The sequence below is a fragment of the Fulmarus glacialis genome, unplaced genomic scaffold (assembly GCF_000690835.1).
Source record: "Fulmarus glacialis isolate BGI_N327 unplaced genomic scaffold, ASM69083v1 scaffold24904, whole genome shotgun sequence".
Lineage (NCBI taxonomy): Eukaryota > Metazoa > Chordata > Aves > Procellariiformes > Procellariidae > Fulmarus > Fulmarus glacialis.
In genome coordinates, this window is record NW_009206573.1 from 5,594 (window position 1) to 28,818 (window position 23,225).

Consider the following 23,225-nt stretch of genomic DNA (forward strand, 5'->3'; position numbering starts at 1 on the left):
AGGCCTCTGGGAGAGAAGTTCATCAGAGCTGCAGTGTATTTTGCTTACTGGGGCTCTCTCTTATTTGCCACTTTGTTCCTCTGCAAGTGCTGTCTCACCATTGACAGAGCTACATCTGGCTTGAAGCCTCTTGAAGCAGCTTGAACAAGAGATTCTGCACTCGAGCACTGAATTAATGGGCTTGGTCTTTTACATGTGAGTGAAATCCTTTCAGACTCTTGTCCGTGTCAGGCTCCCAGCTCTTCTAGTTAAGAGGCTTTTAGCTCAGCCAGTGTTTGGGAGCTACAGTACAGCTAGGCTTTTGATAAAGTGTGGAGATGCTAGAGGTAGTGATGTAACAGGTCTGATTTCAGCTTGCAAATACATTTCCGAGCGAGAACATAACACCCTCCTCGTACAACCTTTTGTTTGCTGCAGCAGAGCTGGGGAGATGTCATCTGCGTGGGCCGCTCTGGCTTTTGAAATAGAAACGAGGAAGCTGCTAACAAGACAGTAAGACCTTTTTTACTTCTGGGGACCTCAGTGTTTCTTAGGCAGCTAGAGGGATGTTTCAGAAAACAAATTGCTTACTTGCACTTTTTCTTATTCTGGCTGTTTTCAGCAATCCTGTCATGGCTCTTGCTTTGAACTCCCGTTTTGTTTCCTCCCCTGCTGCTGCCTGCACTCACCGTCTGGTACAGGGTGCTGCTTGTGCTGAGGCTGTGTCTTCGCAGAAGGAAAGGGTCTGGCAAAATACTTCAGCAAGGTGGCCTCTAGCAGCCAATAATTATCATTCATGACTGTGGCTATGTGATTCCTCACTGTAATCATCTGTAAAATCTATGCAGCATAAGATATTTGGGTCTTTTTTTTTTTCTTTCAAGGCCAGCTTTGCAACTTTTGCTTGAATGTGAAAAGTAAGCTGGGGTTCTTTCCGACCTCTTTACTAATAACACGTACAGACTTGCCATCAGAAGCAACCTGACTGTCTAGCTAATGGATAGAATCAAGCTTTAGTCTCCAAATTTTACTGTGTTGCCTCCATAACACAAAAAAAAAGCTTGGTAGGAGGGTTTGCTTGAAAAAGAGCAAGAGCGAAAGATGCCCCCTGCCTTCTTGTTTTTCATGCTTTCTTCCCTCCTTTCCTCTGCAGTATTCCCCAAAGCTTGTGGCCAGCTCTGTGTCCGTTGCTTGCCAGGGATGTCTTCTTCACTAGAAACATATAATAGTACTCATTTATAGGTGGTTTTCTGCAGAGTTTCAAATAAGTATCTTCTCAAGTGACGCTAAACGGAGGTGCCCTGAAAAAACACTGATTTGAAAGGGGGAGCGAAGCGTTCTGCTTGTTCTTTGAAGCAGAACCATCCTCTGGCTCACAAACCAGCAGTAATAAACAGAGTCAAATAGCGTGGTGCATAATTGCCTTCTCCTTTTGTGTCAGCTTCGTATAGTTCTTGCGTGTGACATTCTTCCTGGCCATCATGCTCTTTATCCTCTCATTGCACTAAGAATTACTTGTTTGTTTATCATGGCATCTGTACGTGGCTTTTAGTTTCTTGGAGATTAAAAAGAAAAAAACCCAACCCTCAAGCCCTCTTTGTCTAGTACTGTTTAAATCTGCTCTCAGCCTGTTTGCACAGCTCACTTCTGCCCTGCAATGCAGAACACAAATCTGCAGAAGAAGTCTAAAGCAATCAGTGCCACAAGGCTTAAAAAATGTGGTGGTGTTGATGAAGAAAAGCTGGAGAGTGTTACGTGGCATCAGTAAGTTGGAAGGTGGGTTGGGGTAGAGATGTGTTGTATACATCTTTACAATCACAGTGCTGTGCTTAAAGGGGTGCTCTCATTCCTCGCCTTTTTGTTTTAGGTACTTGTAAGTAATGGGAATTATTTTCTTTGGCCTCTGAAATATCTCCATAGTCGTGTGGTTTCCTTCCTATAAAGGTGAACATTTCAGATTAAAATTGTGTTTGGCAGCTTATGAGCTCTCCAAACAGAGGCTGGGAGGCAAGGGGGGCAGGAGTGCCCAGCTTATTAAATTTTTCCCAGTGTAGGAATTGACTGATCTTTCTTTGTGCTGTAATAACATGAAAGGAGGTGGAGTTACTATTTGGGAAGCATTAACAAGAGAATGTCAGAGGTGGAAGGCTAGCCAGGGGACCTGGGTGGCAGAGGGCTGGGAGAGACATTTCTTCTTCTCTTTCCTCCATCACTTGCACAGATCTTCCTCCTCTGCCTTTGTCCTGCTCTGGGCTCTTGCAGTTGTGATGCAGGTTTGGTGTTCAAAGGTGATGTAGAAAAGCAACAGGAAGAGGAAAAGCACATGTTATTACCAGAGGAACCAAGACCAGAGAGAAGCATCCCGGTCAGGGCATCCAGGGAGCTGTGCGAGAGCTGGGAGCTGGCCCTGCTCACGGTGTTGGAGCCCCTGTCTCAGCTGATGTGGGACTATCACCGTGCTCCCCTGCAGATTTGCCTGCATGCTTTAATATTCCCTTCCTATCCTCTCGTCTTTGCTCAAACCTTCCCTTGGCAGCTGGCTTTCACCAGCAGAGAACTCTGACTGCCCTGTAGGTCTGAGCCAGAGGAGGAGAGATGGTGAAGGAGCATCGTTGCTCGGTGCAAGGTCTGGAGCCCATCACGGTGTGGAGGGTTACGACTGTGTGATAGGCTTGGTTATGCCCATGTTGTGTACGGTGTGTACCTGTGTACCTCTGACACAAACTCTCTGCACGCTGTCTGTCTTCCCCCCTCCTCTCAGTAACAGATACAGATGCTGAATATTGTTCTTTCAAACCAACACGGCACATAACTAGATGATGTGTGGGGTGAAAGTGGAGGGTCACGTTTGACTGGGGTTTCTCTGTTTCCTGCCCCGCAGCTCTTCTGTTTGCCCCTGCCCTGGGGGAAAAGACTTTGAGAAGATGGAGAAGCAGAGGGCAGCGCTCTTGGGATACGTCCACTGGGAAGGAAAAGAGGAAGGGGATGAGGAGGATGGGGTGGCTCCTGGTGCTTCTCCTTCCAGCCAAATGAGCGAACTGGAAGATGTGCAGGTGGAGATGCTCGAGAAGGCAAGAGAGCTCTTCCAGCTGTGTGACAAGGATGAGAAGGGTTTTATCACCAAGGTGGACATGCAGGTGAGGGAAAAAATCCTTCCCCTTTCCTGGCAGTAGCTGTGAAGTCATGGGTGGCAGGAGAAGGGAGAATCTGGCATGTCTTTATTTTGGCAAGCGTGGGTGTGCACATGGGCTCTGTCTCATTCAGATTTCTGGGAGCCAAATTCTGCCACAGCCAGCTGCTAGGACACAAAAATCCCAGGAGGGCCTTGGACCTCCAGGGAATTCCTGGGACAAGGGGGACTGCAATTCCAAATTTTTAAGGAACGCATAAAATCAAAAAAATTTGCAACAGTTCCTACAAACATTAAGCATGCAGTGGATGGGAAATCTGGGGGGAAAATCTTTGGTTTAAATTTAAAAAAAACAAAACAAAAAAACAACTCCCCCCAAAACACAGTCAACAACGAAAAAAATCCACCAACCTCTTAACAAAAAAAGCTGTATAACTTTTTTGTCTCAATCATAGCTAAAGCCTGATCTCAAAAACTGAGGCCTGAACTATAACTTTGCTCTAGAATAATGTGTTTTGCTGCTTTCTGTTAAAAACAGTATTTGTTAACAGAATCTCTATAGTTCTTTGTGAGTTTTTTTTTAATGGTTTATCAGGAAGGTTACATGTGGATTGTTTTTCTTCTGTCTCATATCTTCCCCTATAATTAACACTTGGCAGGTACATGCTGGTTTAATTATTGACTCACTTAGTTTTGTGTTGTGTGATGCCTAATTTTGTACAGTTACATTAATAAATATCTATTACGCTTTTATCTAAAGCTGCGTGTTTAACGGACAGTAATGAGGTTTTAGTCTACACCTCTTGTTATTTGGAAGCTTCTTTGGGTGCCCCTTCAAATAGGTGCTCTACACATGTATTATGAAGGGAAATATCTCTGCTCCTTGTCTGTGTTGTGGGAATAGCGATACAGTCCCACCAGGCAGAAGATGACAGAAGAAAGCTAACTCTCTGTTATGGACTGAATGTTTTGTTTATGATCTGCAAGATTTCCTGCAAGAGCTGGGAACTGAATTCAGACACCCGCAAGTCTGGCCTCCCTCCCTGGCCAAAGAGATGGAGCTGGTACCTGATGTGCCTGTAGAGAGCTCTCTTGGAGCAGCAGTGGGCACAGGAGGCTGGCAGTGCCCCGGGGGGGGGCGGCCACCTTTGGGCAGGGCTTGGGCAGGGGTGGAGGGAGGCAGGCAGTGAGCTAGAGGCCGCGGTTCTGAAGTGGGGGAAGAAGAGGGTTGAGCTCCCTCCAAACAAAATAACCCGAAGCTCCCTATCTGCAGTCCTGGTTGAATCATCCAGGAATGGAAAGCGTTGCCGTATCAGTGGGTCCAAACAGGCATTTGTGTCATCACTCAGCCGTACTGGCAGGCTGTCGCATCCCGGCCAGGATGCACTGCTGAAAGGGCACATCGCTGTGGGCCAAAGCTGAGGACGGCAGGTACAGGAGTTAGTCACGGGGAAGACCTGAGTCATGTCTTAATTTTGTTCATTCTTTTGTCTCTGCAGCGGCTTCAGAGTGAACTCCCCCTAAGCCTTGAACAGCTGGAGACTGTTTTTGACAGCCTGGAACAGAACAATAACGGATACCTGACGCCTGTGGAGTTCAGCATGGGCCTAGGTAAGGGCTGCATAGAGGCAGAGGAAGGAAAAAAGCCCACCTGTGACATGATGTTTTATGTTGGTAAGAAAGAAGGTGCAGTGGTTCTGCTGAAACTGTCCCAGCTATGCAGGGCAATGCCCCATGCCTTATGTGAATATCATTGGGGAAGGTGTGTGTGCAATACTGCTATCCCTCTTTCTGAGGCTTTTGTGTTGCTTTCTTCCACAACTGTTACCTGCCTACCTGGTAGAGCCAGCTTCTGGACATCTCCTGCTGGAGACAGTACATACTGCAGCCTGTATCTGGCCATGTGATCCACAACTGTTCATCTGGGTAAGAACCCTCGTTGGATGAGGGGACAGAGTATGTCTCTTGGCAACTGTCTCTAGCTGGTTTATGCAGTGCTATTCAAGGATATTAGTAGGAGTCCTGTTAGTAGGCTAGCACACTGGCAAATGAGCTTTTGTTTTCCTCTTGCTGTTGCCTTTTCGAAACACTAGGAGAACGCTAATCCTATACCAGAGTCGTCATCCAGCAGCACAAGCAGGGCAAGAGGTGTTAAGGAGGAGGAACGCCATGGCACTAATAACCTTTGCTAGTAAGCACGTGGGTGCTTATTTGCCTTAGCTGGTTGTAAGCTCTTAGAAAATCTGCACCCTGTTAGCACCTTCCTTGGACATGGAGGTGTCTTAATGGGATCAGGTGAAAGCAAGTGAACACAGGTGGTCTAGGGTTTTCAGAAGTGATTGAGGAGACTCTTGAGTTGCAGTGTCCTGATTGCTCAGATTGTGGTTGCTCATGGCTTTCTCACAGCTTGGAGGGAGGGCGGATTTTTTGGTGCTTCAATTTGAATGTCCAGAAACAGCCAGCCCTGAAAGGAGAAGCTGTAAAGATTTCCTCAGAATAAACACGGAAAGCTGTGTCTTGGGCCAGCCTGTTCTGGGAATGCGTTAACCCATTGAGTGCCTGTTGACTACGCCTGTGTCTGCCTTGTGTCCCTGCCTGCGGGGGTGAAGCCTTGTTGGCTGGTTCTGCTGCCTTTGCCAGAAACAAGAGTCATCTCGGGAGCGTGGGCTTTCCTGCCCAGCGCTGTGTAGAAGGTGAATGGCTGCCATTTGGGCACCTTGGCATCCACAGTGCCCTCTGTGTTGTGACTTGGTTATTCCCAAATGTCATTGTTTGAGGCATTTGTCCCAGCCATAGCCATAGATGGACATTATGAGGGTACTTGCCTCAGTGCCATTGCTGGTAGAGGTAGGCAAGATTTCTCTTTGTGTCAGCCACCTGTTGTCAGGTACCGCCCTGTGTTGGTAGCCTTTGCTTCAGTCTAGGCAAAACACTTCATTTCTGCATTTCTTTTCTTTGTGGTTGTTCTTTGTGTCTGGCTTCATTGAAATCTTTTTCAGACTTTGCCCCTAACTCAAGAGTTTGGCCTGTCATATTGCCGTCTTCCTGCTGGAGTGTGCAGGGGGGAAACCAAGGGAAGCGGTTCAAGCTGCAATCAACTCTGCTTCTTCAGAGTGCTCCTTGCATGGCCTCTGAGAGGTTACAGGGTGCATCTGCACAACTGACAAAAGAGCATACATTTAAAATGTTCAATTTAAAGCAATCTGAGATCCTTCTAGAACGTCAAAACAACCTTCAGATCATTCTTTACCTCAATTTTCCCAGCTGTAAAAGAGAGGTAATGAGAAATAACGACTCTTTCTTTAAAGCAGACATCCAAAGTGTCTAGTCTAAGCCCATCTCCTTAATTAACTGCCCGCGCCTCAGGTTTTAAGCTGAGTAGGGCCTGTATCTCCACACTGCAAGTTTTTTTGCAGCACATTTTAAGAGTGGGAGAGAAGCGGCTAGGTTCTGGACATACGGATCTAAGAAGTGGTCAAGTTAAGTGATATGAGGTACATAAATAGTGCGATATTTTTCCCCTTAGAGCAGCTTCGTGTTCTCATCCATGCTCTGAACATCCTTGGCTCCTGACCCTGTAGCTGGGATGTAATTTCTGCCTTTTGAACCAAGCGGATATGTTTTGGAAAGGAAGAGTAGCTGCTAATGGAGGTCTGACCTCTGTATACAGGATGAGGGCCTGCGTTTTGGATAGGATTGCTTCATTTGTTTCTTTGAGAAGAATTTGTTCCCAGCACCAGTATTTTTCACATGCCTTGCATAGCATGAAGTTCTCATGGCATTAGTGTCTCAGCATGAAACAGGATCCAGATAGCTGGAAGCCATCCGTACGTGGGATGGAGCAGGAGGGCGTGTTTGGAGTTCATTTTGTTCAGACACTCTACACAATCTTAGCAAGAGACGGTCCTTGTCCCATAGCACTTGAATCAGAACAGATGTAGCACGTGAGAAGGGAAGGGTAATTATCTCCTCCTCACTTTTTTTAAGCTGGGGAACTGAGGCATGGTGCTGTTCAGTGCTGGGCTTGCAGTCCGAGGGGGAGCTTGTGGGATCATTGGCAACTGAACCCACAGCACCGCTCCATGGGAGTGAAGTGACCTAACGCTGCATGCTTCACATGCTGAGAATCCAAGGCCGGGGGTGGTAGATCATCTTCACGCAGATGTGAGTAGAGCCCTAACAGCCTGTTGTTGGGCTGGGAGCCAGTTTCAGTCCCAGCATTGCACTCTGGACGCTGACATCATTCAGGACGTCAGAACGGAGGCTCTTTACTGACCAGGAGCTGTATTCTACACCAGCAGCGTGCAGGCAGCTTCTAGCGGAGCTCTGTCGGGCTGCCATTTAAATAGCAGCTTATTAAATGATGTCCAATTTGACTTTCTTTATTCTCCTTCTTCCCTTCTCCTTCCACCAGGAAAGTTAATAGGGATCGAATTGTGTCAAGGGGCTGGGAGAATGGATCACTCCAGACACGAGGAGACCTTTGAGTCAGGCTGGTCAGATGACTTGGATGTGGCAGATGATGAAGAGAAACGATTCTGTTCCATGATGGAGCAGCTTGGAGCAGCCCACATGTTTGAAGAGTAAGTAGGGGAGTCGCATGGCATTACTTCTACCCTGTTTTGATCTTGCAATACCAAAACTTCAAAGTACCAGCAAATACCAAAGAAGTGAACTGAGCTGCTTGCTCTCTGAAGCACTGCTTGGGCTTTTTGTACTGCTGTCTTGGGTTTTTATATGCTTGGTAACAAATGCAGTGAAGTCTGGGTTTTCTCATCAGTTTACAATTACTTTTAGTGCAGTGCTTTTCGCAAAGAGTTTCCCAAACTAGAGTACATATCACAGCTGTAAAATGTAGGAGTTGGTGACGTGGAAGCCCATCTGCATGCAGCAAATGAAAAGAAGCATGTGAGGGTTAGACAAGGTAAGGAGGATGAGTGTGCTGTCTGTTCCAAAACGGTGGGTGACTGTTCACATATGTTCAGACAATCTTAGTTCTAAGAGTCTCTGTGAAAGAACTGTGCTCAAGGGACTGTTTGGGACTGGGCTGATGTTGAAGAGTGTGAAAGGCTAAACTGGGCAAGGGATGCTCACCTGAGCCTTGAAATTTGGTATTAATGCCCTTGCATGTGGCCTCAGTACAGTCCATGGCCCCAGTATCATCCAGTGTTTTTTTAGGGCCTTCCCAAGTGAAGCATTATGCATAACTGGTTCTTACTGATGCACATCTGCTGGGGCTGGGGTACCCAACAGCATCTGCGGCAGCCCTTTTTTTCAGGCATCGTAGTCCAACAGTGCTGCCAATTTGCAGGGAGCAGCTCAGGTAGGGGCAGGAGGTAGACAGGATTGGAGACAGAAGCTGAGTGAAGGAGTTTGCTGCTTTCAGAGCTGCATCTGTCATGAAACAGATTTTTTTGTCTCATTTGCATTGTGATGCAAAGCACCTCATGTTTCTTTTCATGCTACACAACTTCTCCTGTCCTGAAAAATTCTGGAAAGCTGTTATGCCTCAAATAATGGAATGGCACTGTGAAAGGCCATATTATTGTTCTGGAAAAGTAGCCTCTGCTGTTTATAACTCTGCTTTGAGAAGCATCAAGTCTTAAAGTGGAATTATCCTGTGTTTTATTTTGACCGCTTACTCACAGTTTTATGCAATGAGTTCAGTCATGTCATGCCTTTGTGCCAAGCCAGCTGTTGTAAAGAAATAATACAAAACAGAAGCTAATTGGGGCCGGAACAGAAATCTGAACTATCTTTACTGGTTTTGCTAGACAGAAATGGCTTTGTTTATTAACGGGACTCAGTATGTTCTGTTATCTAAAACACAAAGTTTTGATGAAGTGCTAGTAACTTTTTCAACTTGGGACAGAGAAAGGAGGCTATCGTGCAATGGTGGCAGGGGGAATCAAGAGCTTTTTGGTTGTTTTTTGTTTGTTTGTTTGTTTCACAAAGAATATTAAGGGAGACAAATAACATAGACAACGAAAAATATCTATTTGGATAATGTCTATAGGTATAATTATTCTGTACATTTCAAGGCAGTTCCTGTAAAGTACTTCATGGATTTAAAAAAAAATGAAAAATAATAATAAAAAGCTCTTCCCCAAAAAGAAGCATGAAGTGATGTCTGCAGGCTTATAAGACTCTTTGGGAAAGACTAAGTTTATAAATGCTGTGTTCAAGTTGCGATGAATTAAATGCTAAAACAGTGTAATCATTATTGCAGGTTCAGAAAAAGGAGACTTTGGGTTTCTAGGGCTTCCTCCGTTATTATCCTGATGTGACACCTGGGCAAATTTGCTTCTTTTGTTTGTGCCTCAGTTTCCAAACCTGTAAAATAAATAAATAACAAGGACAGTAGCATCCGGCAGTACAGTCCTGGTGTGAGAACGCGACCTGTGTGATGTGTGCTAAAATCCCTGGGCTATAACCGTTTGCTGCTTGACCATAGCTCACGGCAAATCTGCTGAGTGTTCATCTCTTCGAGTCTTGGTTTAAACACCAAATGTGTTATTGCTGAGTACTTGAAAAATAATCATTCCAGGTTTGCTTCCTAGACTTTTCTTTTCCTCTTTCAGATGACTTCCTTTATTTTAACCTTGCAGTAGATCCCGCTCCACATGCATGCTCTGTCACTGTCCAACTCCCCTCTTTGCTATGATGGTGTAATGGAGGTCACCACAGGAGAAGGGCAGTTTGTCTGTCCCGAGTGAATGTTGGAGTTGGAATAACAGTCCATAAGATGACACAGAAACTCATTTGCTTTCCTTCTCTCTTGTATGCTTGCTCCAGTCCGCGTGAGATTCGGGAGCTCTGGGCTCGGCTACGAAAGGAGCATCCGGAGCTCTTATCCAATTTTGAAGAGTTTCTGTTGCGTGTTTCGTCATACATAAGGGAGGTGAATCACGAGAAGGAGTCTATGGAACAGGCATTGAAGCGGTAAGGAGAACATAATGGCCGTTTGCTGTCAGGAACCAGCTGATGCTTGGATGCTGCCTCAAATGCAAGGAGAGACTGCGTTACAGGACGCAGAGATTTTTCTTGCTGTAATAAAATTACTCTTTATCTTGATCTGATCCCCATGGGTTTGTTTTGGATCAGTGCCCACGCGTAACATTTGGTCTGGTTAAAATCCCACTCAATGCCACACAGCTGTTAGTGGGAATCTGCTTCCACCCTCCTCTCCTGTTTTCTTTCTGTATTCTCTTTCTCTCCCCTGACCTGTGTGCACCCTGCCTTTTGTAGGAAGGAGACAGACCATGACCGAGAAGTCAGGTGCCTTTATGAAGAAATGGAGCAACAGATCAAAGCAGAAAGGGAGAGGCTGATCTGCCAGGTACCTCATCTCTCTTGGCTGAAGTCAAACTGGTCTGAAGCAGCGGTGGTGCCTTATCTGGCCAAGGAACAGCTCTTACTGTGCTGGGTGCTGTATACACAGCTGTGTATCTTTACTCTGCAGGAAGCACTGAGACATGACAGGAGCAACCTGCTCCAGAAGGAACTGCGCAGCAAAGAGCAGGAGCTGGAGAAAATCCTGTACCGCCAGAAGAAGGTAACAGAACCCAAATCCTTCCTAAAGAAGCACGTCCCCTTCTACTGTCTTTCTGCTAAGACTTTTTCTGGCTGAGAAAGGTTTTCATCTGCTGAGGGTTAGTACTAGCTAGTCTGGTACTATCTAGTCTAGTTCTCTCCTGTCTCTGAAGATGTTGAAGTGGTTTGTCAAGTGATTGGCTTGTCTTCAACTGTAATGTCTTCCTGTGAATGTTTTGTCCACGCATTTTCTTATCTGCTTTGTTTTCTCTTGGCACAGTCTTCCTTCCTATAACTATTGGCAAGGAAGACGGGGTAAAAATTTGGAAGTTGTGAGTTTGGAGCCTTTTGTGGTGTGTAAGAAAGCTGTGTATGGACATACAAGAGCCAGATTTCTCTAGTTTGTGGTTTTTGGCTGCTCCAAAGTAACCCAGAGTGAACAGTTCTGTGACGCTTAGAGCTGTACGTACTGTGTATGTGCATTTCAGCACCTAATGACGTACTGATTAATCAGTCACAGAAAAGATCAAAGCAGAAACTTCCCTTTAACCTGCCGTCCCTGGCATGGGCATTTGTATGGGATGGTCCATTCTGGATATCTTTTTCCTTTTTGTCTGAAGAACTGAGACATGACCCCCACAGAAACAACTCATGGGAGGTACCTTTAAGATGCTGGCGACTGGGGGTATCCAAGTTGGATACCTAGCAGCAATGTGGATGAAATAGCACTTCTCTGAAATCATCAGCATATTGTGCAGCAGCTGGAAAAGCCAGCAAAACTTAGGTGCCATCAGGAAGGATATTGAGAATAAGATAGAGGACGTCATTTTCCTGCTGCCCACACCCTTGATGTGCCTCAACTGGTGTGTGCAGTTCTGGTCTCCTCTAACTCCACTGTGTCCTTCTTGAGCACAAAGGTACAGAGAACTAATATGATCAAGGAAATGGAGCATCTGCCTTAGGAAGAGAAACTAGGAAAACTTAGACTTGATTTTGGAGAGGAGGGGGCTGAGGGAAGATGTAAGCGAGCTTTATGGACTCAGGAAGGTGTGGATGAGATCCACATAGAACTGTTATTCCCTAAATCCAGCAACAGCAGAGGAGAGGGACACTTAGTAAGACCAGTATGAATTTGATTTAGAAGAACGTACTTCTTCACACAAATATTGGTGAACTTCAGGATTTTTTGCCACAGGAGGCAGGCCGTGTCAGCAGTTCAAAAACGTATCGGACAAACAAATGGACAACAGGCTCGTAAATGTTTATTAAACGGAGGAATAGCCAGGGATGTGGCCTGTAACATCGCTAGTCCAGGGATCATAGATGCTGGGGGTGTATGAGGGGAATGGACCATAGTTAGGTGTCCAGGCATGCTCTTCCTAGGTTTTCTCCTCTTGCTATAGGTCAAGGTGGAGTACTGGGCTACAGGGACACTTATTCTTACTCGAATGGACATTTCTGATGCTCTTAGCTTAGTACAAGCTTCAGAGTTATGTGGATAATCAGGTCCCCCTTGTGGTGCAAGACCAGTATTGTGATCGTGGTGTTCTACGATATCGCTTTCAAGTACAGACAACATAAACGGGAGAGTTGTGTGTGATAGAGATTTCTTAGGGAGGGGCAGGTGCTTTACTTAAAGCCTGTCCCCTGGCCTATTGAAAGATCCAAAGGCTGTGGGCTGGGGTTGCTGTTTCTTAGTCTCAACTCCACTGCTCAGCATAAGTGGTCATGCTCAAATTTTCCCTGATGTCCAAAGGACTGGAAGTCTCCAGACGAAGCTGGGTGTGACTTGTGCTTGTAGCCTCAGTGGGGAGAGATGTGGGCCGTGTGTTTCAAGGAACCTAGGAAAGGTCAGCTCTGTTCTCTCCTGCTCACGACTGTTGTATGTGTGTGCTGGCAGAGAGCAGGGTAGCAAGAAAAAAGCACTTTATCTTGTGCCACCGTGTGCTGCTTTACTTTCCCTTTGAGAGGGGGAGAAGGTAGGCTGAGAGAAAAGGCAAGCTGAAGGTATAAATGTGGAGGCTGACTCTGCCACCTACTATACTGGTCAGAACTGGTTCCTGGTGCTCCTCTCTGGTTGCAAGCATGGACTGTATAATTTTATTTTGAGGCTCTAAGTTCTCAGATGGGTACCACAATTTCTGCGTAGCACCAGCGTCAGCAGAGGGCCCTGGTTAGCTGGTGTGGCTAGATACTGAAGTGTCGGTATGATCCTTCTTGCGATGCCCTACTTGCCATCTGAGATGGGCGAGTTTGACTGCTGCATCTGTCTTTAACACATTTGTGAGGAATCACATCACTGGTTGAGTACATCACAGCAGGCTTTAAACTTCCCAAATCAGGCTTGTTAGTTGTGGTGGGGTCTTGTGCTGCCTAGAGTGTGGCTGTGCCCTAGTGGCCTTTAAACAACATCTCTAGCCCAAGGTCCTGTCTCCAATAGTAGTAAAGGCCACCCAATCACTTGACTTTCCAGGTGTAGTGTGAGATACCCCTAGCACCTTGATATATCCCCCTTTCAGCTGCCATGGGCTCAGGAAGCCCCCAAACTAAAGGATGCATTTCAACAACTGTGTTTAATAAGTCCCGACAAACACACCCTTCCTTCTGCCCAAATTTTTCCAGTCCTCCTGATTTCTACAATGCCTGACAGCAGCAAGCTCCTCACTCTGCCTGAAGCATTTCCTCAGCTATGCCTGACTAATTGCATTGCTTGCTCCCCAGTGCTGGCATGATGAGAAATAATTGCTTCCAATTCACCTTCTCAATGCCGCTGGTGGTCCTGTAGACCTAAGTTGTGTTTACCTCTCTTCTGCCTCGTTGTTTACATCTGCTTTTTCAGCCTGTTTTTACAGGCATGGTTGTAGCACAAAACCCTTCCTCTCTGTGTTTAACCCCTCCTCCTCTTGCATTGCAGCTGGAACATCAGCTACAGTCTCTGAACTCAGAGCAGCTGGAGACCCGTGTGCAGAACGAAAGGCTTCGGCACCTGAATGAAAACCTGCTGGAAGAGCTGGAGAAGAGCAAATGGGAGCTGGAGGTGGTGAAGGGGCAATTACAGAAGCTCCAGAAAGAGGCTCAGCTTGAGCAAGAGCAGAAGGACAGGTGGGAATGGGCAGGGAAGGGGGTGTCAGGGCAGGGACCCAGGCAGAGAAGGAAGGGGTGGGCAAGTAGTTAAAGAATAAGGATCTCTAATTAGAAGCCTTGGTCTCGTCAGAGGATTGCCTGTCTTTTCTTGAGGAAAAGAAGTAACATCCTAGTGGTCTTATGGGCCTAAACAGGGAGTGATACTGCTAGCTCCCACCTGCCTTTAGTGGGAAATGAATATGTTCATTGATATTTGGCTAGAAAAGCACTGTAAAAAATACAGATGTTCCTCAGCCTAAAGGAGGCTTCTGCTTCATGTTATTTTTTCAGTTCACCATTGCCTCTATAAAGTTCCTACAGATCCTCTTCTAATCACTTGTGTTCCTGTTTCTGGGCTTAATCTAATAATACTTAGCTAGAACATTGGGATATTTCAGATCCAGATGGCAGTGAGCATCCTTCCCATCTCTAGCAGCTGAGGAAACTGGAGTGTGAAAGGAGAAAATGGGTTGCCTGCCCTCATGTTGGAGGAGAGCGGGAGAGCTGGGGTAAACCCAGCCATCCCAGCTCCTGCGGCAGTGCTGCTTCCTCTGAATCCTCCTAGTATAAGGCAGGCCCTTATCTTTGAAAACACCGTGAGTGTTCCTGAGAAAGGGATCTTTGTATTTCCTCTCCCATTAACTTATTTCCCCTTTTAAAATCCCTTTCACCCAGGGATGTGTTTAGAGTCTCCAAGAACATGCAGAAAGAGAAACAAAGCCTTCTGCGGCAGCTGGAGCTCCTCAGGTAAGAACAGGGCTGGGGGGAAATGCTGAGCTCTTGTGCATGTAAGGGGCTGGGGTTTCAGGACTGTACTTCTTTCTCCTACAGAAAGCTATGGGAGTGTATTCAAGCATTGCGTAGACACTGCTTGTTTTTCTACGTCCAGAGTTGTGCAATCTGGCCAGCTCTGGCAGAGTACAGGCTGTGTTATTTCACCAAGTAAACCCTCTGCTGAAGGGATTTAGTCTTTGCTGCTGGCTGAGGGGACCATGTGGAGCCCATTACCTGAGCTGGGATACATGGAAATCCCAACATGTCTGGCCAAGTTGGGATCCCAAGATGTCCCAACATCTTTATCTGTGTCCCAAGCTCCCTTTCTGTTTTAGCTTTCAAATGTTGGTCTTTACTCCATTTTTGATGAGTGCTTCATTGTGTCTCTCCTGTGTCTTCCTTTGGAGCAGAGATATGAATAAGAAACTTCGAGATGAGCGAGACGCTTTTGAAGCCAAGAAGCTGGTTAGTCTAAGAAAGAAAATCCTAATTCCCAACCACCCTCCTTTCATCTGCTGCTGTTGCTGTTGCCACTCGGGGGCCTGTCACTTCCACGGGGGACAATGACCTGAGCTCATCAGGCCCAGTGTGGTGCTTAATACAGACTTCGCAGCACCCCTCTGCCTGTGCTGGAGATGAGCTCCTCTGGTTGCTGTTGCCAACTGCCCAGGTTTAATCCAAGGCGCATTAGCTTGTGACTGTCACGCAGCCCTGTGCAGGGCTGCAGTGGGTGCTGCCTGCTGCACACGTGGGGTCTGTGCGTTGTGACAGGCACTAGGGACATGCAAGGAGGGAAGTGAAGCTGGATGCATCCCTGGAGCTGGGTGGTGAGGAAGAAGACGGATTCCCCCGACTGACTGGGGGTGGAGGAGAATGGGAAGGTTTTGGAGTTTCTCTGATCCCTTGGGTTTGTAGCAGATGTTTTCAGATGTTCCTCTGGGGCAGCTCCTCATTCCTGTGAACTCTGCTGGGGTGGAGGTGCAGTAGTGAGCCTTGTGTCATAGGGCTAGGAGAAAGCAGGGGACCTCTGACATCTGGAACAGTCAACTCCATCTCTGGCCTTTCCCAATCTCCAAGATAAGTACGAATACGTGACCTACTTTTAATTCTTACTATTTTTTCATGAAAAAGTCTTTGTGTTCCCAAATGTCACTGGCAGGGCTGCTCTGTGCTCTTCTTGGACCCATCCCTGCCACCATGTGTCTTTGCCTGCTCTGCCACCATGCCCCACCTGAAGATCTGGAAGTAGCTGCCTTGCAGTGAGGACAGGCAGTGGTAGGCTGTGAGAGACTTTCTAGCTGGTGTGTAAGGGAACACGGAAGGAAGCACAGGGATCGTGCCCAGATAAGGGACAAGATGCCCTGCTGGGGGAGAGGCTGGAGTTCTCCTCCAAGTGGAGCAGCAGCTGTGTAAAACAACTTCAGTAACTGTTTTGGATGGAGGTGAGGTGTGTGCCTTTGTGTGTGTGTTTCTGAAATCTGAAAGATTTCATTTTTAAAGCTGCTAAGTATGTGTGTGTGCACCAGAGCTTCCTGCTCCCTCTTGCAGAAGTAATAAACACAGTCACTCTGTAGCAGAGTCTGGTGCGAGCAGGCAAAGAAAATCGTTTGTTCTCCTCTTTCCATGTGTAGTGCTTCATCAGCTTCTGGGTTCCTGTGGGAGGGGCGGGTAGCCCGTGGAGGTATGTACCTCTGTGTGTGCAAAGCTTGTCTGCTTCTCCTCTATTCTCCTCTCCTTTTCACCTGCTAGGATCTGCTCAGGGCTGCTCTGAAACGTGACAGTTGCAGGTGGACCTAAGAGAGAGCCTAGCAGAGAGAGTCATAGTATGGAGGACCTGCTTTCTCCCTTCTGCCTGTGCTGGCAGTAGGGATGGGGCAGCAGGGTGAACTCCTCCTACCACCATTGCTCCTCTGGCAAGGCTGTGTCATGCTGGGCCTGTTCTGAAGTTTTTTCCTTTGTCAGCCAGGACATCTTGTTGGCCACTCTCGTTTCAGTCCACCAGAAAGTAGGGCTCCAAGGGATTGCAGAGATGCTGCTATCGTCATACACCTGCAGAAGATCTGCTGCCCAGCCTGTCCCACTGTAAGGGGGAGAGAAAATAGCAATACTTCCCTGCAGAAGCAAAAAGGAGAGTCCAGCCTTCTCATGGGAATCCCTAGTGTGTGACACTCTCTGCCAATGCTTTTACAGGCTAAAAAGAAACCCAAGGCCTTAACTTAACCCTCTGTTAGTGCTGGGAAGAGTTGTGTTATTTCTGTGAAATGAAGGTGTGATGAACAGTGGTTCTTCCATAGCAAAGATTTTGAAGTGGTTGGGAGGAGGAGTTGGGCTGTATGTGGCTGATAGCAACCCAGCTGCTGCTCCTTTGCACTTCTCAGTGCCCAGCTTAATACCTTGCTCTTCATAAGAGTTCCCAGCCTTGCCAGGGTGGGCAGACCCTGGTCCAAGGGCACTGTGGGGCACTGTTTTGCCCCGGTGAGTAGGTCACAGATAGCAATGTGTGGCTATTTCTGCCTGTGTGCAAACCACTGCTGGGTGCTTTTAAGACCCAGGGGTTGCGGGTTCCGTTTCACACCCATGACTCATCTGGCTATGGAGTTATGCTTGCATGCTGTATGTTGACAGAGCAAATTTCGTGTCTGCTCATCATGAAGAGTGTTTTGGGACTTTGACTACGTTGGACATGTATTTGTATTTCACTGATAAAACAGAATTTTTCCTGTCCCACTGATAAACCAGAATCTTTCCCATCCAAAATGCTTGTACCTGTGCTGCTGTTGCTGTGGAATCCTTGCCATCGTGTGTTGTACAGCTGTGATGTCGCGTCTGTCCCTTTACCATCCCAGTGAAAAGCCAGATGTTACACAAACCTGGCAGGCCAATAAAGCATGGCAGAACCAATGGCAAAACGTGCCCCGTTGTTTCTCCTTTCTTACCCAGGTATGTACTCTGCAGGCTGTTTCCTCTGCAGGTAGGGTGGTGCCGAAGCAGGTTACCTGGGAGCCCCTTTGCTCCGCAGGTGACTTGAAGGTTGCGACTCAGCTCCAGTGGGCTGTAACGTGATTTCCTTGTTTCTGTGTGTCTAGAGAGTGCCCTTGAGTGAACCTACTCAAACCCTGAAACCTTCCTCCCCCATCCCCACTGGAGAGCCACTGGTTGGCTGAACCACGGCCTGATATCAGTGTTGACTGAAGGGTCGCTATGCACTTGGGGGTCCTTTGTGTGTGTTGGAAGATACATGCTCCACAGTTGTGAGCTTCTCAGTGCTGGATTGTTTCTGTGGCTGGAGCTTTTCTTGTACACCAGTTTTATATGTAAAAAATGTTTTGGGGTTTTTTTTTCCCCTCAAAGTTCCTAGTTGGGTGAGGTCCTCTGTGGAGTCCAGAATGTCTCCTTTTGTTGGACTGCATTGCGGTAAAGGTGTCCTGGGAGTTCTGTCCAACAGAGCAGCTTCTTAATTTTTTGCCTTTTAAAATAAGCCAGGGGTTATTGAAGAAATAATCTTCATGGTCCTCCCCTGGGCTGTGGGCAGCACGAAGGAAGGCCTGTCCAGAGCTGCCTGCAGGTGTTTGGTCAGTTCAAAACTGCTGGCAGGGGCAGATCTGGCAGGCTGCAAACTTTTCTTGCCCCACCTTTACCTCCAGAAATAACTTGTGAGGACGTGTCAGAAATCTCCAGACTTACAGAGCGAGTACATCTCCCTTTCCCCCAGCGCCGAGGCAGTGAGCACCTTGCCACGCTGTCTCTCACTTCGTGTTTTGTGTGGGTAGCCACAGCAGTTAGCCAGTCTTGGGGTGGGGGGAGACTAGGCTTTAGCATGGCATTGGGGGGAGCTGGCAGGTCGACCCTCTCTCTGCCACAGCTTTTCCTGTGTGATCTTGGGCAAGTTGCTCATCTTTGACTCTGTTGGGGATGACAAAACTGCTGTATGTGGGGAAGAGGGTTGTGAGAGGAGTTGTCCTGCTTTCTCCTTCTCTGGGGAGCTGGTAAACACTGGCTGTAGGAAGTGTGTAGTCCGAGGTAAGTAGGAGGAAAGCATGGAGAGGGATATTCGTGTAAGGCAGAGCATGTGCATTGCGCTTTGCAGAGCAGTCTCCTGTCTTTCCTATGGTGCATGTGCAGTTCTGGGTGAGTACCGGTGGAGGAGGGGTACTAGTGCCTTCTGAGGAAGGGGCAATTGGTCTGTCCCACAAAACATCACCATAATAAAAAGGCAGGTGGGGAAAGAGGGATTCAGCTGTGAGACCAAGTGGAGAACAAGCCGCAGAAATGAAAGCTCTGGCTGGCTGGAGGGAGAGTTCAGTTTGGGGCACCGCCATTTTTGATGGATTTTGTTGCAAAGGGGAAAACAGCATCAGTGATGCCTTCTTGCATGAGTTAAACGAGCTGAACTGAGAAAAGCAAGCCCTGTGCTCACCTCTGTTCAAGCCTAGCAGGGTGCTACCACTGCATGGTGCGGGGCTGCAAGGGCTCCAGCCTTGCCTCCCCGAAGCGGTCTGCGGAGGTGGCGAGTGGTTGAACCGGGGCTGGTCAGGTTCCTGGGTCCTAATCGCGTTCTTCATCCCTTCTCTTTTCAACTTCCAGGCGCCACAGAGCAAAAAGCCCCTGCTGAAGAAAGGGTCAGTGCTAGGCAGTTACCTGCTGGACGACAAGCTGGTCAAACGGTTAGATGGGCGTCTGTGTTGTGTTCGTGGTGTCAGTCTGTGCCCACTGGAGCACCCTGTCAGTCAAGCTGTGTCCTGTGTCTAGTTCTCCCACCTTGGTGCTGGCTGGTTTTGGGAGCAGGGGGGGTGCAGCTTAACTGTGGCTCTAGCTGGCTTTTGGCATCAGGTCGTGTTTGCTCAGCGTGAAGCTAATTTCCACAGGGGGGTGGCCCCCCTCTGGGCTGCTTCTACCTGCAGCAATGGGTGAGCAAACCTAAATGCCATCAGAAGCTATGGGAGCGTTCATGGGATGGGAGTCACAAACGCTGCCTCTGACCGAGTCAGGCAGCTCCATTAAAATGACTGGATCATCTCCCAAGTGTGCCAGTTCCTCCTCGGGCAGAAATCCTGTCCACTGGCGCCTCATGCCAGAGCCCATATCCCTGGGGCATGGGAGAGGGCAGGAGTTGCACAAGGCTTGTGTTCTTTCTGGCAGCTGAAAGCCCCAAGGAGAGGGCCCAGCTCCAGGTGGGTTCATCCTGCCCATCTCCCTCCACACCTATGCAGACGCTCACCTGGCACACCAGGCCTCCCCTTCAGCCAGGGCAGGCGAACATGTCTGTGTGGCCAAGGCCTTCCCCCCCTGCCACATTCTACATGCAAACTGTACAGTGGCTTCAATACCCACCTATGCCTGCTTGCCTGAACTGTGCTGGCATTAAGCATCAGCCCTTGCGAACTAGTTGTGTGACCAGCACACTGGTAGTGGCCGAAAGCCTCGTTCCTCTGAGAGGCAGGAGAGGCCAGCCCAGCCCTGACCTGGCTTGGAGCTGGATCTCCCCCTGCAACTGCTGGCCCCAAACATGTTTTAAAGGCAGCACGCTTCCCTGTTTCCTACCAGGTCTCTGCAGAAGGTTCCACCGCTTCCCAGTTTCTCCTGGTGCCAATCAGAGACATAGGTCTAGGCTCAGAGTTTCTTCCAACTTCAACTCACCCTTAATGCTTGCAGTTCTGGTAGTGGCATTTAAGAATTGAGCTTCAGGCTCCTGGGCTGAAGGGCCTTCAGGCTCCTGATGGAAAACCAGGTGGAGCAGGGCTGATTCTTGAGCCCAGGCTGGGAGGTTGCTTGGATAGGTCTGAGGCAGAGCTCTTTCATGGCTGTGTGACTGGCCGACCTACTAACCATGGGATCAAACGACCAAGTTCTCCCATTCTCCTCCCCAGCTATTTCTTGCAAAGATCCTGCTAGCTGCTGCTGGCATAAACCCACTGGAAAGACTTAACAGGTGGAGAAGTCTGGCAGTGAGGGTGATGTGAGAAGGGGAGGACGTGTAGATGTGGCGCTTAGGGACATGGCTGAGTGGGCATGGTGGTACCGGGTTGACGGTTGGACTCGATGATTTTAGAGGTCTTTTCCAACCTTAATGATTCTATGATTCTAAGTATTTGTTGGACCTGTCTCTGTCCCAGTGCTGTATCACACCACATTGCTTTAGAAACATGAATAAAATCCATTAGATCTGGTGTCACTGTTCAGAAAGTTCTGTGTTTGTCCCTTCCCCACACCCCCCTCCCCCTGAAGAGGCTTTTGAGTCTCAGCCCCTCATTGCTGTGACTCCTGCCAGCCCTGGGAGATGGGGCCGTTCCCCTGAGCCTGGGAGGATGTGTCTGTTTTCCATGGGGAGAGGTTCCAGCTGGCCTGGCTCTGGGCTGGCATTTGGGGCAGATAGAGGGAGGACAACCAGGAATGTGGGCTCCCTTTCTCAGAGAAAGTGTAGGCGTGGCAGCAGGTGAATTTTGCAGCCCTGATGAGGTGTACTCGCAGGAGTGAGAGAAGAGAGTTGTTGCCTTGATTCCTGCACTAGTAGCAAGAGAAAAATGTTGCAGAGAGAGGTGGGATGCGCTGCCTCTGAAGAGATTGACTGTAGTAAGCCTCTGGTCTCTAATTTGCTTCCAAATGCAATCTGGTGGCCAATGAAGGCAATGGAGATACCTGTGGTGGATAAAGCCCTTTGAGTTCTAAGCCTTCTCACTCCCTTCACCTAGTTCTTTAACCATGGAAAGCCAAGGCAGAGCTAAGATGCTGCCTTGCTCCTCAAAAATGATTCCAGTAGTTTAAATCGGTTATTCTAGCTGTTCTTCTGAAGATTGTTTCTCCACTTACCTTGTCAGCTCTACCCGCAGTGAACAAAGTGCATCAGCCTGTTCTTGTGTAAGCACAGTCAGTGCAACACCTATTCCCCGCTACCACAGCTTGGGCAGGGGTCCTGGGGATTTCTTGCCTTTGAGAGCGCAGCGTGGCTGGCTGGAAGCTTTATAAACCAAACATCTTTCAGGTCCTGGCTCCCTTACCTCGGGCCAGACGTGGATGCAGGTCAGAGCAGAGCCACCACCAGGCAAAGTGACCTGGTGTGAGCATTCTCACTGCAGTTTGCACACCTGTGGCAGGTTCCTGCTGCCTGAACTCAGTAAGACTCTGCTACAGCAGTGTTTGGGAGCGATGGGCTGGTTTCCTGGAGCACGGCTGTGTGCTTTCAGCAGAGGGCAGTAACATGCGTGCACATCAGCCAGCCCTCGCCCTACTGCCTGCAGTCAAAACCCTTTTCACTAACCTCAAAACCTTTGTTACTTCTTTTTGTGTTGTATTTGGTGACAAAAATAGAGGGGGGGGTTGTTGCTTTTTTGTTTGTTTTTTTTAAAATGTTTTTCCTGTTGCCACCTTTGTATGTTTTGCCTCATTTTTTTAGTATTGGGGGAAGTGGGAGGCAAAGAATCCTTGAAAAATCCAGAAGGTGGGAATTTTTAGTAAAATTAATGGAATATATGTTGGCACATATGCATACAGCATAGCTCAGGTGAGCTGTCTCTCTTTAAAAAAAGGGTGCTGCTGATGCCTTAGTCACAGGGTATATGGGGACTGTATGTATGAAGTAGAGTTCCTGCAAGCGTTGCATATGCACTAATTGGATTGCATTGGTTGTTTTGGGAATTTGCAACCTCCTCCTCTTCCCCTTCCCCCCCCACTCTCCCACCCTATTTGTGGTGTCTGTGGGCTTTAATACAGACAACTGGCCTCTGCGGACCTTCCCTTCACCTTTCCAGTGGATGTGGCAGTGGAAGAACCCAACAGAAAGAACTGTAAATACTTCCCAGGCAATGGGACATGGCTGAAGACAGGAGAAGGAGGCAGCACAAACTTCAGAGAGAAGAGCAGAGACAAGGAGAGATGGTCATTGGCAGCAGATGCTGAGTGGTTGAAGATGACTTTGAAGGGTGATGCCGACTGTAGAAAAAATGCCGATGGATTAGATGATGCTCCATTGCCTCCTAGAGGACAGCCTGTTGGCACCGAAACCAGGGTGAGTCTAATTACTTGGGGTTCTTCCTTAAACACCTGCTACCAGGGACTTGAGGATTTCTCCAGAGCTCCATAGGTTTATAGTGCAGGGGTCCAATGCCTAAATCAAAGCACAGTCTGCAGCTGGGCTTTTCAAAACTGCATCCCTTTCTTCCATTGTAGCTCCAGGCACTGGAACCAGCCAGCTGTTCCCCAGACCGCATCTTTAAAGTGGTGTTTGTAGGGAACTCCGGTGTTGGGAAGAGTTCCTTCATCCACCGCTTCTGCTATGACAGGTTCTTGGCTGAGCTCAATGCAACTATCGGTAAGTAACAGGGTTTCTGACTCATCTGGCTAGGAAGGGTGGGAAGGTCAGCCTGGACACACAATTTTTGCCTGTATTTTAGCCAAACTAAAGGTAAAGATGGTCCTTTGCCCAATTTCGAATCAATCTTGCAATTTCCCTGAACTAAATAGTGTTGATCTTGGCCATTGGCCTTGCAATGGCAAGCTGCTCTCTCATCATCCTTTCTTATGATCATTGTTACCTTCCTGACAGGTATTGATTACCAGGTGAAGAGTCTGATGGTGGATAACACCCAGGTTGCCTTACAGCTGTGGGATACAGCTGGACAAGAAAGGTAAGCAATTTCTGCGAGGATGTCCTACTGCCAGTCTCAGTGTAGGAAATAGGAGGAAAGGGAAA

At 47.9% G+C, this 23,225-nt stretch overlaps 1 protein-coding gene across 1 annotated transcript in view; it reads left to right on the top strand.

The window, feature by feature from the left end:
- The first annotated feature begins 2,854 nt into the window (after positions 1-2,854).
- Positions 2,855-23,225, top strand: part of LOC104075345 (EF-hand calcium-binding domain-containing protein 4A-like) — a 28,121-nt gene continuing 7,750 nt past the window's right edge. The window contains exons 1-13 of the mRNA XM_009575798.1: positions 2,855-3,116; positions 4,609-4,720; positions 7,524-7,692; positions 9,905-10,051; positions 10,358-10,448; positions 10,572-10,664; positions 13,557-13,744; positions 14,441-14,512; positions 14,950-15,004; positions 19,124-19,203; positions 22,247-22,541; positions 22,703-22,844; positions 23,079-23,160. Of these exons, the coding sequence (XP_009574093.1) occupies positions 2,904-3,116; positions 4,609-4,720; positions 7,524-7,692; positions 9,905-10,051; positions 10,358-10,448; positions 10,572-10,664; positions 13,557-13,744; positions 14,441-14,512; positions 14,950-15,004; positions 19,124-19,203; positions 22,247-22,541; positions 22,703-22,844; positions 23,079-23,160 (1,739 nt within the window). The 5' untranslated portion in view covers positions 2,855-2,903. The remainder of the gene's footprint in view (positions 3,117-4,608; positions 4,721-7,523; positions 7,693-9,904; positions 10,052-10,357; positions 10,449-10,571; positions 10,665-13,556; positions 13,745-14,440; positions 14,513-14,949; positions 15,005-19,123; positions 19,204-22,246; positions 22,542-22,702; positions 22,845-23,078; positions 23,161-23,225) is intronic.